At 41.2% G+C, this 14592-nt stretch overlaps 1 protein-coding gene across 3 annotated transcripts in view; it reads right to left on the reverse strand.

Annotated features, from left to right (window-relative positions):
• ACSS2 (acyl-CoA synthetase short chain family member 2) overlaps positions 1-12327 on the reverse strand; it is a 46895-nt gene extending 34568 nt beyond the window's left edge. For all 3 annotated transcript variants that reach the window (XM_036825378.1, XM_036825379.1, XM_036825377.1), the window contains exons 1-2: positions 12074-12327; positions 5912-6107 (exon numbers count right to left, since the gene is read on the reverse strand). In XM_036825378.1, the coding sequence (XP_036681273.1) occupies positions 5912-6107; positions 12074-12251 (374 nt within the window). In that variant the 5' untranslated portion in view covers positions 12252-12327. The remainder of the gene's footprint in view (positions 1-5911; positions 6108-12073) is intronic.
• Between the last annotated feature and the right edge of the window lie 2265 nt (positions 12328-14592).

Here is a 14592-nt window from a genome sequence, read left to right on the forward strand (position 1 = left end):
GAATGCTAAGACAACACACTCTAGGGCTCTGGTTTTCCATGTCACCTTGACCATCTTCTCCTTGTCAGACCATGGGCTTATCTCACCTCCCCAACCATCCCCACCTCCTCAAATACACACACTCACACATACCCCACCAGGATCTGGAGAGTTCTAAATATCATATTTTGGAATTCATACTCAGGAACATACAGGGATCCTGAGAGCAGAGCTTCTGTCCTAAAGTCACCTGCTTCTCAGAAGTTTCTAAGGAAGGACTGAATAATAGTCAGAGCCTGTGGAGAGAGATTTCAGTGCTTTCAGCTGAGGTTGAAGGGGGAGATGGTATAGAGATAATGATAGCCATAGGCAACCCAAAGCAAAAAGTAGAAGGAATGGACTATACCAAATATTTTGGGCTTTGGAGATTGGGTTCCTCTCCTGGAATAACCTAGAGACTGAGCAGCTCATATAAATCACCAGAATAATAGCCATCAACCACTCTTTCCACCCACTCCCCATAATCTCCCACCATTTACTTAATCCCCCAATCTCCCACTGTTCGCCAGTATCCCTTTAACTCCTTGAGCTACCTCTAATATCCCTCACTGACTATCTCTCCCTGAATGACTTTTCTAATAACTTTGTTACTGATTTCCTTCTCACACATATACACATAAATCCCCACTAACACTTCTACCTGCCATGTTAGGGGGAAGAAAGTGCAAGAGAGGTTAAAACCAAAGTCTTGAGGGCAAATTTAGCCTCTGGATCAGATGACTGTGTGCCTCTGAAAGAGGTAAAGTGTTATATAGACTAAGGGAACCCTTGACTCTTCTCTCTCACTTTCTCTGTCTGTGCCCCCACCATCTACACACCCAGTTACCTATGTTGGTTTCTTTCCTCTAAATTACTCTAATATTTCATTGTTCAATTCCATTCCCACCAGCAATATCCCGGTTCTGGCATCTCTACCTTGAATAACAAAACTCTCAGTTCTCTGACTTTCCACTCTCACTTCCATATGAATCCAGATTAATCTTCCCAAACCCAGCTGTGACTGCATCATTCCCCTGCATAAAATCTTTTCATAGGTCTCCAAAAATAGTCAAGATGTCCCATTCCTGGACCTCATCCACTGCTGAAGATAACCTTGACTCCTCTTTCTCTCATTCCTCAAATCCAATCCAAGTCAGCAAATTCCATGGGCTCTTCACTCAAAATAGAGCCAGATTTTGACCACTTTTAACCACCTTCAAGCTACTACTAAAGTCTAAATCACCATCATTGTTCAGCTGGATTTCTATAATAGCCTCATAATTGATCTCCGTGCTTCTATTCTTGCCCTTCTACAGTCTATTCTCAACACAAAGACAGATTCTAAACATAAGTCAAATCATTTTCACTTCTATGCTCAAGATTGTTCAGTGGTTCCCCATTTCACTGTGAATAAAACCCAAAAGTCTTTCAAGGTTCTACACAATCTAGTGTCCTGCTGACTTCATTCCCTACTACTCTGTTTTTCTAGCTAATACTGCTTCAGGAACACTAACTTCCTAGCTAGTATTCAAACACCCCAGGTAGCAGAACACTCCCATCTCAGGGCCTTTGCACTTGCTCTTCCATGTACCTGGAATATTTCCCTTTCCCAACCCAGCTATGGGTATAACACTCTCCATTTCCTTCATATCTCTGCTCAAATGTCATCTTTATCAGAGAGTGCTTCCCTTATCAATCCCCATGCTTCACTGTCATTCCTTTTTCCTTAAACTGCTTTGTATTTTTCTATAGCACTTATCACTACCTGTCACTACCTGTCACATATTTATTGGTTTGTTTGTTTATTGTCTGTCTCCTTAAGCTGGAATATAACCTCCATGAGGGCAGAGAGTTTGTCTGTTTGTTCAGAATACTTCCTGGTACATAGTAAGTTCTTAATAAGTATTGAATGAATAAATTGTTCCCTGCATAAACCTTTTACTCTAGACAGACTTGGTCATCTCACTGTCCCAATATAATAATAATGGCGGCTAATATTTGAGTGCTTTCAATGTGCCAGGAAATGGACACATGGGTTTGTTAACCTTTTCAATACTGTTCAGTTGACAACTCCATGAGATAAAAACTATTTTATCCACATTTCACAGTTGAGAAAACTGAGGCTCAAAGAGGTTAAGTAACTTGTGCAAAATCATAAAGCTAGTTAGTGGCAGAAACAGGACTCAAATTAGGTTAGTTTGACACCAAACACATTCTCCTAATTTTATGTTATACTGCCTCCCTGCAATGCTTTCTCCCTTCTGTGAACTATTTGTAAAAGTGGCTCTTTGCAATTTGACCCATAATTGCTTTCAGGCTGTTTCATGTAGGCCTGTCTGGTCTTCCCAATAGAATGTAAATCTAGTTTACATTCATTAAAGGGTCTGGGCCATTTAAACCTGATGACACCATTTATTTTACATTTTTAAGCAAATTAATTTAACTAATATGACTAATTTCTCATTTCACTGGTCACAGCCAAGTACTGCACAGCTAGAATAATGAAGTACTGTTGACCCTTGAACAACACGGGTTTGAAATGCATGAATACATTTATATGCAGACTTTTTTCAATTGTAAATACTACAGTACTACATGATCCACTGTTGGTTGAATCTGTGAATGTGGAACCTCGGATACAGAGGCTATGGAGGGCCAGCTATAAATTACATGCAGATTGGATTGCGCAAGGGTTGGCACCTCTAACCCTCGAGTTGTTCAAGGGTCCACTGTAGTATCATATGGTAAAAAGAGAAGTTGACTAGGAGTGAGGATATCTGGAGATTAGTCTCAGCTCTCTCTCCAAGCAGGTTTATCACCCTTAAGCAAATCACTTAGCTTCTCTGATTCTGATCCTTAATCTACCCATCTGTAAAGAGAGCTGGCCTAGATGGACGCTAAAACAGTCACTTCAAATTCTAAAAATACTGTTCTTCCATGTGTATTTACAATGTGTCAAGCCAAAAGTAAACGGCCAAATTCTTCCTTAATATTGTTCTATTTTGGCTTACTGGAGTACTTTCCTAAGAGCACTATTTCCTTTGTGGATTATTTCAGTATGTATATAAGATATGCCCTAAAACAAGAAGTGACCTACAAATGTGGTTTTCTAATGCCATTATAGCTATCTAAATGCCTAGGTTGAAAAGAAAGTCATACTATGGCTCCATAAGAAGTATATCAACTGGAGCAAATCACTGAAAAGATGTCACTTTAAAAGCATTAATAAAAATTAGAGCGGGAAGAAGGTGGGCTCCAAGACAAAGGACAAAGGAGAAAAAGAGCACTTCATAGAATAAATTATATGATAGAGAGTTTGAAAAAAATTGAGTATATGATAAAGGCAAATAGTGCAAGAAAAATGGCAGGCGATTTTTAACTTCTGTGGAAAAAAGAAATCTTTACATAAAAGGAAATGCAACTGTGATAGATTATTCTAACATAAACATTGATTTTTAAATTAACTGAAAAACAGAGGTATAATTATATTGAGAAGATAAGAGAAGGAAGCTGGAGGAGTATACAAGAACTGAATTCTCATCTATCATAAAAGGAAGTCAATACTTTCTAAAAAAAAGATGAAGAAATAGCAGTGTAAGCATATTATTTTTAAAATATGGAGGTAAAAAAGGGAAGTAACCAAGTATCTGGCATGTTTGCACTTTACTTTCTTTTAACAAATGTGATTTATTTGTAGCTTGAGAATTGAATAATAATGGCCAGTGTGGTACTTGTCTCCACTCTTCTTACCCTTGTACCATGACACCTAACGTAGGGCTGTGTACCCAATATCTTTAAAAATTCTTATTGGTTGAGTGACCAATGTAAAAATGGAGTGCAAATGTCTTGTTATAGAGTTACAGAATTTTGCACTGGAAGTATATGTAGAGGTTATATAATCGAGTGCTTCCCAAATTGGTGTTTCATGGAATACTGCTTCTTTTGATGTTAATAGCATGCTGCAAAATGTGTTTGGGGCTCAAATAAACTTTAGAAATCCCATGTTAAAATTAATCAGGTGTCTTTACTGTAGGACTTCTTGGAGTCTTTACTATATTAATATACATTGGGAATCCCACAAAGGTAATTTATTATGTAGTGCTTCTCAGTCTCATTTGTTTCATGAATCAAGAAGCCCCTGCTAATATGTCTAGTAGTTAGTGGTTCCTAGAACATTCTTGGGAGAACACTGATCTAATCTACTCCTTTCATTTTACAAATGTGGAAAGACAGGCTCTGTTCAGGTACGGATGGTAGGGTAACTAAAAAGAAGGGCCTCAGCATTCTGCAGCAATATCCAGTGATTGGACAACTCTGGCCTGTGTTTTTCAGTCTTTCATCCTGCACCTGAATTATTTCAAACCAGGCAACAAATTTAGACAAAAGCATCTCCTCTGCAAATCTTTAAAGGTTTTTTGACCCCTAAGGAACCTAGGAGGTGGGCCCAAGTGTCAGCTGGAGCTCAAGCATAAAGTCCCAGGGCAGGAGCTAAACAAAGTCTCAACAGGCATAATAGGCCATGACTTTCAGTGGCAAAGTGACCCCAAATTGAACAATGGTAATGTGATAACAGACCACTCACATCTGTACGTTGTTTTCCAGTGAACAAATAAATGCTTTTACAATATCATATTTGATTCTCATGACAATCTAGTGATAAAGACAAGGGTAGAATTATTACCCCCATTTTATGAATGAGGAAACTGACTTCCAGAGAGTTAAATGCCTTGCCTAGGGTTACACAGCAAGTGAATGGCACAGTTGGAATAAGAATCTGAGTTTCCTATCTCTCAGGTTAGGGCTTTTCTCAATATATCACACAAACTGGGCAAATTTTTACTGACTACCAATTTAATTCTTCCATGAAATACCAACGTGCTCCTATTGGCTTACTTAAAAAGAAATAGATCAATTCCCAAAGTGCTCATGGTTGGTGGCAGAAGCAACACTCCAATAACTGGAACTTCAAGATCCTATTTCAGGTTCAGTTTTGTAACACCTCCTCTAAGCTATGTTGCTAGGAGGAGGGGGGTCTCAGTTTCAGTTGGGGAGGCAGTGTGGCCTAGTGTTAAAAGCAAGGAATCAGACAGACTTGGGTTTGAATCCTGGCTCTACCCGTTACTCATGCTATGACCTTATTCACTATGAAGCACAGATGTGTGCTTCATTTCTTCAACTATAAAATGGAGCAAAGAATACCTACTTTGCAAAGCTAAGTTGGGAGGCTAGTATAAGTAATTAAAAGGATAGTATAGTGTCATGGTTTAGAGTATAAACTCTGGAAATGTGCTACCAGGGTTTGAATCTTAGCCCTGCTTCTTACTAGTTGTATGACTTCAGATAAGTCATTTATCTACATCTCAGAATTTCAGTTTTCACATATGTAAAATGAGGAAAATAAATAATGTATTCTTAGTTGCTGTGAGCATCAAATATAATAATATTTGCTAAGCACTTGAGCACAGTGTCTGGCATATAGCTCAATCAAAGGTAATGATGATAACAGTGGTAGTGGTAGTGAAAAATCCAATATCCATTTTTCTCCCAAAGCAAGAATGAGAAAGAAAGCTACTTAGTACTGTTTGCTTCCATTCACCCTCTCACCTTGTTCCTCTCCAAGTTGAGAACACTAGACTAGAAGTCAGGACACTTGGCTTTGAATGTCAATTCTGTCACATTCTAGTTATGTGATTTTAGGGAAGTCATTTAACTTACTTGAGGTATTTTTCCTCACCTGAGACATTAAGTTAAAGATACTTTGCTTATTCTTCTGGGTTGTTGTAAGCATCAAATGAATTCATGGATTTTTAAGGTACTTTGTCAACTATAAAACACTATATAAATGTGAGGATGACTTTTTATCTGCCACAGGCTATAAAATAGATGTTTTTACCAGTAAAAAGCAACTTTATCGCCAAGTTTTTTCTCGTAGACAATTCGATCCAGTACATTGTAGCAGATGTTGGTAGTTGCTCCTTTCATCCACTCGATAAAGATTTTCCCTTTAGTCACATCAAAGTTGTACTGGAGGAATGGACCAGGACATGGGGTCTTCCAGTAAAATTCCTTGGCAATGTCTCCCCAAAACTCTGCAACAGAAAAGGAAGCCCAGACATCACTTAGCTTCTCAGACATATTTATCCTCAGATGGCTTACCAGTCTATGCACAGGACCGAGTCACAGCTTCTCTGCCCTGTACTCTAGGACCTACCACCTGGGTCCCTCCTCTACCTACCTATCAAATCTTAACACCCACCACACTCCTAAACCACCTTCTATTCCCATGGGCTGAATCTTGACTCAAATTTCTTCCCTCCCTTCTCAAAACTGCCACTCCATTTTTCACCATCTATTTAAATTGTAGCCACAATGCCTAGTACGTTGTAGTCAATCAGTAAGTTTTTAAATGAACTAATTAGTGAAAGGAAGAAATCCTTTACCCACAGAGCCTTCCATGACATAGAAGGCTTAATTTGTTCATTCACTCTCAGCAATTATTTAATGAGCATCTCTTTCTCCTACTACTACTTGCCCAAGTGTTACTTGCTAAGTGCCAGATGTTGCTTTAAGCTCCTTAAATGCATTATCTTATTTAGTTCTTACTACAACCCTAGGAGGTAGACCTTATTTTCATTCTTATTTTATTGATTTGAAAATCGAGGCCCAGAGAGGTTAAATAATTTGCCCAAGGTTATACATTTACTAAGTCATGATTTGAACTGCCCTGAGGAAGACATTGTTGCTAAAATCTGAAAGATGAATAGGAGTTTTTCTCCACTCCCCCACCAGGAAAGACATTACTATGGGACAGAAAAGAACCAAGGGTTTGCGTTAAGAGGAACTCCCTTAGGCCAAACCACTGAGAATTACAGAAAGAATAGCAGGAATTGATGCATAAACTGGGCAGATAACGCAATCCTTCTAAGCATAAGGAATTTGCTATTTACCCTAAGAGCAATGGAAAGCCATCATAGGAGTTTAATCAGGAGAAGGACATGATCAGATTTATAATCTTGAAATATTTGCCTGGCTACTTTGGAGAAAAGGTACTCAACAGGTTAAACATACAACTGCAGAACACCTAGGATAATCTCAGTACTGGATCAGGAGCTAGAGGAGAGAGAGACACTTAGAACCATAACAATGGAAGGAACTTTAGAGGTTATCACCCCCTCATTTTACTGATAAGAAATCAAATTTATAGAGGTAAAGTGACTTGTTCAAGGTTAGATGATTTAGTTTATATAATCTGATTAAAGAGACAAGACTAACATAAAATATTTTTGAATATACAAGACAGAATATAATTGAAAGCTAAATCACATGGAGTACAACTTGCAATGAATTAAAGAAATCCAAATTAAATCAACCCCAAGGTGCCATTATATGCCAATAAAACTAGCAAAGACTAAAAGAAAGATTAAACTCAATGCCTGAGTGGCCCTAGAAAACAGATACTCTTATATGATAACAGCATTATAAGAAATTAGCACAATTTACTAAACAGCGGGGCAATGCCTGACAAGAATCATAACATTTTTAATACCCTTTCATCTGCTAACTTAACTTTGGGGAACCCACTCTAAGAAAATAATACCAAAGGAAAAAAAGAGATTACTCAAGAGATGTTTATACTAACACTATATATAATAGTGAAACTAGAAACAACCCTAAAGCCCAATAATGAAAAAACTGATAAAAACTAGCAATACTGGTAGTGATAACAATAGAATACTAAATGGCCATTTAAGAGGGAACAAATGGGTCTAACTCTAAAGGCCATGTTGTTACAACTACACTGAATATGTGTGTATACTCAAAAATATTTTAAAGTGATAATTAGTAGGCATAAACTATGTAAAACTATATATGAACCACATTTATGTCCATCAACAAGGAGTGAAGAAAACTGAGTTTTATGATCACTTAGTTTTTTTTGTTTTGCTTTGCTTTGTTTTGTTTTGTTTTTTGGCCACACCACACTGCATATGGGATCTTAGTTCCCCAACCAGGGATCAAACCCGTGCACCCTGCAGTGGAAGCTTGGAGTCTTAAACACTGGACCGCCAGAAAAGTCCATGATCACTTAGTTTTTGTTTTTGTTTTTTTCTGGTGGAGCTGTTGAACTCTGGATGTTTCTTTGGCACACATTCTAAGTACTGAAGAAGTTTAGAAGAGGAAAAGATGAAAATGGTCTGGGATGATCAGGGAATGCTCTGTGGAATTGTTGGGGTTTGACTAGGTAGAGAGGAACAGAAGGGAATGGGCAAAGGCAAGGAGATGGGAAAGGGACTTTTGTGTATCCAGTATATCAACAAGAATGACCTGTTGTAGAATGAGGGGTATATGGTAGGGAGTAGTGGAAGATAAGAATAGAAAGGTGGGGTCAGCTAGTTATCCAGGGACTCTGAAAGAAAGGCAGAATTTTAATTTGAAGCTGTAGGAAATAGGGAACTATTGCAAGTTTTCGAAGTGACATACGAAAGCAGTGTTTCCATAATATCAGTCTAAAAGTGTTTAGATAAATCTAAATCTAAATCTACCAGAAATATTGGAAATGAGTGAGACTAGCGGAGAGAGAACCAGTTAGGAGGCTGCTCCCTTGAATTAAAAGGGTCTATGGGAATGGAAGAAAAGGTAACCTGAAAGAGATTTTGAAAGAGTATTTGACAGAATTTGGTGAAAGGCAGCCTGTGGATCAGGGAAGAGGAACAGCATAGCTATTGGGAGCATAGGTTCTGCAATAAAAATTACCTTGGTTCAAATCACAGCTCCACCACTAAGTACCTGTGTGACCTTGTGCAATTAAGTTAACCTCTCTAAGCTTCAGTTTCCTTCTCCATAAAATGGGGATAATAGTCTCTACATCAAATCAAACAGAATTTGTGCTTAGTAAGCAGTAAGCAATCTATAAATAAATAAGATATATAGATAGATAGGATTTGGGATGGTGCCATTGACAGGGATTAGAAAATTAGGGAGGAAAGCAGGTTTGGAAGGGAAAATTGGTAAACCTGAGTCACAGTCATGTTAAATATGGTATAACAACAGGGTGTGTGAATAAAATGCTCTACAGACCTATGAAATTTGAGACTAGAGCAAAAGTGAGATGCTGGATACAGAGCTAAATATGTAGAAAAGGAGTTCTTGTGACAGTAATAGCTCACCCCTGGGGAGAAGATATTTGCAAATCATATATCCAATAAAGGGTTAGCATTCAAAATATATAAAGAACTCATACAACTCAACAACAAAAAAACAAACAACCCAGTTAAAAAATGAGCATAGCTGCTCAGTAGACATTTTTCCAAAGAAGACATACAGATGGGCAACAGGCACATGAAAAGATGTTCAATATTACTAATTATTAGGGAAATGCAAATCAAAACCACAATGAGATATCACCTCCACCCGTTTGAATGGCTATTATCAAAAAGGCAAGAAATAACACGTGTTGGAAAGGATATGGAGGGACAAAACCCTCATACATCGTTGGTGGGAATGTATATTGGTGCAGCCACTTTGGAGTATGGCGATTCCTCAAAAAATTAAGAATAGAACTATTATACAATCCATTATTCCACTTCTGAGTATTTTTCTGAAGAAAACAGAAACACTATTTTGAAAAGATATATGTACTCCTATGTTCATTGTAGTAGTAATTACAATAAATAGCCAAGATATGAAAGCAACCTAAGTGTCTATTGATAGATGAATGATAAAGAAGATGTGATATATAGAGATATATATTATATGGATATATGAATATTACTCAACCATAAAAAGAATGAAATCTCACCATTTCAGACAGAGTTAGACAAAGACAAATACCATATGCTTTCCCTCATATGTGGTATATAAAAAACAAACAAAACAAAATAAATGAACAAACCAAACTAAACAAAAACAAACACGTAAATACAGAGAACAGATTAGTGGTTACCAGGGGGGAAGGTTGGGGAGGGGAAAATGAGTAAAGAGGGTAACTATATGGTGATGGATGGAAACTAAATTTTTGGTGGTCATCACACTGTAGTGTATACAGAAGTAGAAATATAACACTGTACACAGGGAACTTAAATAATGTTGCCTCAATTTTTAAAAAATAGCTCACCCCAGGGAAACAGATGAACTCATGACAGGAGAAAATATATAGAGGGAAGAGAAGTGAAAAGAGGTCTAAGGTAGGAGGGGAAGGATAAATTAGGAGTTTGGGATTAATGTATACACACTACTATATGTAAAATAGATAACCAATAAGGACCTACTGTGTAGCACAGGGAACTATACTCAATATTTTGTAATAACCTATAAGGGAAGAGTCTGAAAAAGGATATACATAAATAACTGAATGACTTTGCTGTATACTTAAAACTAACACAACATTGTAAATCAACTATACTTCAATAAAAAAAAAAAAAAAGAAAGAAAGAAAAGTAAAGAAACAAGTTGGGGACATCTAACCTGAAAGTGAACTTAGATTAGGGGGTGAGACTATAGATTAGATCACCTCTCTGAGAGCCAACCAGGCAGTCTCCATTGGAAAAATGAAGATATGATATTATTATAGGACCAGTATATTAATTGGTCTTTATATTTTATTCCTAGAGAATCCCAACAAAAACATGGTGTTATCCCAAGAAGTCAGAATCCTGGAATGGTTGGTGGATACAGGTGTGTGATGTAAGTGTGTTTTATGAAAGTTCCATGTGATTGTGTTTTTATTTAAAGATATTGACTCATTTCCCTATTAAAGGAAGCCTACTGTGAATTCTTTTATAAAGAGTAGAAACTTTTGGCAAGGAAAGAATTACCAACCAGTTGACTCTTTTAAGTGTAATATTTGTCTAAGGTGTGGTATACATTAATGAGCAGTAAGACACTCTTTATGTGGGCAAATTTAGTCAATAAATATCTATATGAACACCTTAAAAAAATAAAAGAGGTCTGAGGACTCAAACTTGGACACTGCATGCAGCAATCAACCACTCTACACTTGGTTCAGTCTTATCTTGCATTACTCAATAATTGCTTCATCCACTTTGTTCTTATCGTTATCATACTAACCGCTATCTAGTGAATGCTGCCGTGCACCAGGCACTCTATAATGCACACTTCGCTTATTACTCATTTTAGCCCTCAAACGAAACTGTGAGGCAGGTATTATTACCTCTGTCTTACAGATAAAGAAAAGGAATTTCAGACAGGTTTTAAAATCTGCCTAAGACCACACAGTAAATGAGTGGTAGAGCCAGGATCTAAATCTAGATTTTTCTGAGTTTGATTCGGTGGCTTACGCTTGTCCCACTGCCAACATCATGCTGCCTCCCAACTCAGCTACAGTTGTGACCCCTAACCCAGCTTGAGGGCACAGGTGGGGAATTTTCCCCACATGTTCTTAAAGACATGGAACTACCTATCAGAATTTCTGAGTTATTACAATCCCATCCCTAATTTTTTTTTTAAAAGACAACATTTTAGTGACTTGTTCAGTCTTATATGGTAGTTTCCATTGGGATTTCTGAAATACTAAAAATAGATCTGGGACTCCATTACTAATCTGGGGACCCCGGGATGGGACCCTACTGCCCCTCAGCAGTGGAGACTAACTCACAGGTTAAAGGTGTCAGGAGGCACTGGGTGGGCTGGTCTGAAAAGCGGCAAAGAAAATTCTCTTTGTGGTCCGCCTCTCCTCAAGGCGCTCTGCGCCCTTAAGAACCCGCCTTTTCACCTGAGGAACTGTTCTCTTCTTAGGACACTTCCACTCTCCTCACAAAACCTGCATCTCCTCACGAAACCCCCAAGCCGCCAAGGAACCCCCCAATTCCTAGGGAACCCTCATTTCCTACAGAACCCTCCTTCTCAGAGAACCCCCCTCTCCTCCCGGAACCCCTTTTCCGTCTCCTTAAAGAACCGCAATTCTTGCCTCACAAAACCTCTATCTTCTCACGGACCGCTCAGTTTCCCAAGGGAACCCCCAACTCCTCACTCTCCTGTGAGCCCCCCACTTCTCTCCTCCCTGACGTCTCTCAGGCCCGCCCGGGCCCGGCCTCACCTCTCGGCTCCTCCAAGGAGCGCCTGTGCAGCTCGCGGTAGCGCTGCAGCGAGGGGACGTGCGCGGAACGGCTGACCTCGGGCGGCGGAGACCAACTCCGTGCCCGGCTCCGGGCTCCAGCCTCCTCCCGGACCCCGCTCCCACCGCCGCTCCGGCCCCGCTCCTCGGGAAGCCCCATCACCTCAAGTTCCGAACACCGTAGCAGCCTTAGCGGTCTCAGCGGGCGGCCGGGAGGGGGAAAACAGGCCGACCGAGGGGCGGGGCCTTCAGAGAAGGGGCGGGGCCTGACAGCAGAGGCGTGGCTTAGGCATGTGACGGGGGGCGCCCCGGAGGGGCGGAGCCATGCCTGGTGGAGGTGGGACCAGGGCTAGCAAAGAAACCGATAGGGAAAAGTCCAGCATTGCTTGGGGGATGGGGCGGAGCTGACTTGCGGAAGGGGTGGAACCGCAGCGTGAAAGCAGAAGGGGAGCGGCCAGGCGTGACGGGAGAGAGGGTGGGCCCATGGAGTGACAGGGAGTGGCGAGGCTGGCTGTGACAGGAGAGGAGGCAGGACCATGGAGTGACCAGGGTGGGGTGGGGTCTTGGAGTTACCGATGTGGAGTTAGGTTAGGGCAGGGCACGAGCGGGAAAGAGCTGGGCTAACGAGCGGAGTTGGGTCAGGCCCATCGTGTAGCCGCCCCGCGGTCTCATTGCGCAAGCCTGTCACCCCACCGAGTAGAAAAGCCAGGTGGAATAGGGTCCTTTCCGGGTGACACCCTTCCGCTCTGGGAACTATCCCCCACCCTGAGTAAACTCAGAGTTTCTTCCACCCCTGAGGATAGGTCTTTACTTTCCCTGCGTCCACAAATTTCCATCCAGACCTAAAATGCAAAGACTCATTAAGTGAGGACTAGGAGGCACCTTCAGTCTTTGCTAATAAACCCATTTCATTGCATAAATGGTAAACTCAGCGAAAGGGAGGACTTTGTACAAGGTCACAGAAAAAACAACGACCGTAACTTGGGCCAAACCTAGGTCTCCTGACTCCAGGTGTTTTTACCGCCTCATCAGGCTGACGCTAAGGCTTGTAAAATGACAAAGTCTATGCAAGTAGAAGGAATCACTCACACCCTTCTTTCCTTCCCAGTCTCTTACTTCACCAAGAGACCCCTCCCCTGCCATACCTGGGCTCAGATACCTCTGGCTTCCCTCTATCCCTTCCACTCCAGAAATGGGAGACCAGCCAGGACCCTCCATCTCCCACCTGCACTTACCTCCAAGAAGGGCCAACTCCTGCCCATCGGTTCACAGAATGGCCGTCAAGGCAGGAAGGATCCTTAAGTATCTAACTCCAAGAGTGATTCTGAGGCCCGGAAGCAGGCAGCCCCCACTTCCTGAAGCCTACACAGGACCCCACCTGGGCCAGCCTCCCTTCCCACCTGCTCTCTTGTTCTTTGTCCAGCTAATCGCAAGGCCAGCACACCCTAAACTGGAAAACAAACAAACACACAAACCTCCCCATGGTCAGACCTTGATCCAGAGCCTACCCAACCCTGAGGAAAGGGTCTCAGGGCTCCCGGAAGGGATACAGACCTCATGGAACAGACATGGACCCCACTGAGAAGGCGATACTTCATCGAGGAGGCATTAACTGCACAAAAGGGACACACACTTCACTGAAGGTACATGGACTCCATTAAGGGAACACAGATCTTACTGGGGCATCTCAGATCTCACTGAAGGGCTGTGGACCCTGCTAATAGGACATGAATGGCATTGAAGATCACTGACCTTACTGAGGGGACATAGGCTTCCTCCAAAGAGATACAAAAGATACAGACTTTACTAAAGAAACATGGACCCCACTGAGAGGACTCAACCCCACTGAAGGGCCTCTTACTACACTGAGGGAATGCACACCACTGAGGGGGCACAGACCTTATTTAGTGGGGACAGACCCTACTCAGGGGATCAGACTTCACTGAAGCATAGTAAGCCCTACGGACCTCACTGAGGAGATAGGAACCTCTCTGTGGAGAGAAAGGCACATGCAATGGCACACAGTCCTAGTATAAATGGTCATCTTTCCATCCCACACACAAAGTTCTGGGCAGCCCTCTCCCTTCTCCCCTCTCTTCCCAGCCTTTCTTTCAGGCCCCAGAGCTGTTCCCAACACACTGCTGCCCTCCCCTGTCTACAGGTGGCACTGCAGATGCTGGGCCCATAATGGATTTACAAGCAGTTCAGGTCATCTCTGAGCCTGGAGCCTGGGGTTGGGGAAGGAGGGGATGTGTGGCCAGGGGCTTGACCAGTCCCCTCCCTCTGCCTGTGGACTGTGAAATGGAAGTCTGGACAAGAGGCCTAATAATATAAGGAACCAACACCCCATCCCTGGAAATGGGGTAGTAGTGCAAACTATGGTGTAGTTGGAATTCCTCAGTGGGAAGAGGATGGATCGGGTTGGACAAGATGAGAATCCATGAGATTAAGAAAAAAATGTTAATAATGATTATGGCATTTACTGTATTAAGTAGGTGTCA

This window comes from Balaenoptera musculus, chromosome 15 (assembly GCF_009873245.2).
Source record: "Balaenoptera musculus isolate JJ_BM4_2016_0621 chromosome 15, mBalMus1.pri.v3, whole genome shotgun sequence".
NCBI classification, from domain to species: domain Eukaryota; kingdom Metazoa; phylum Chordata; class Mammalia; order Artiodactyla; family Balaenopteridae; genus Balaenoptera; species Balaenoptera musculus.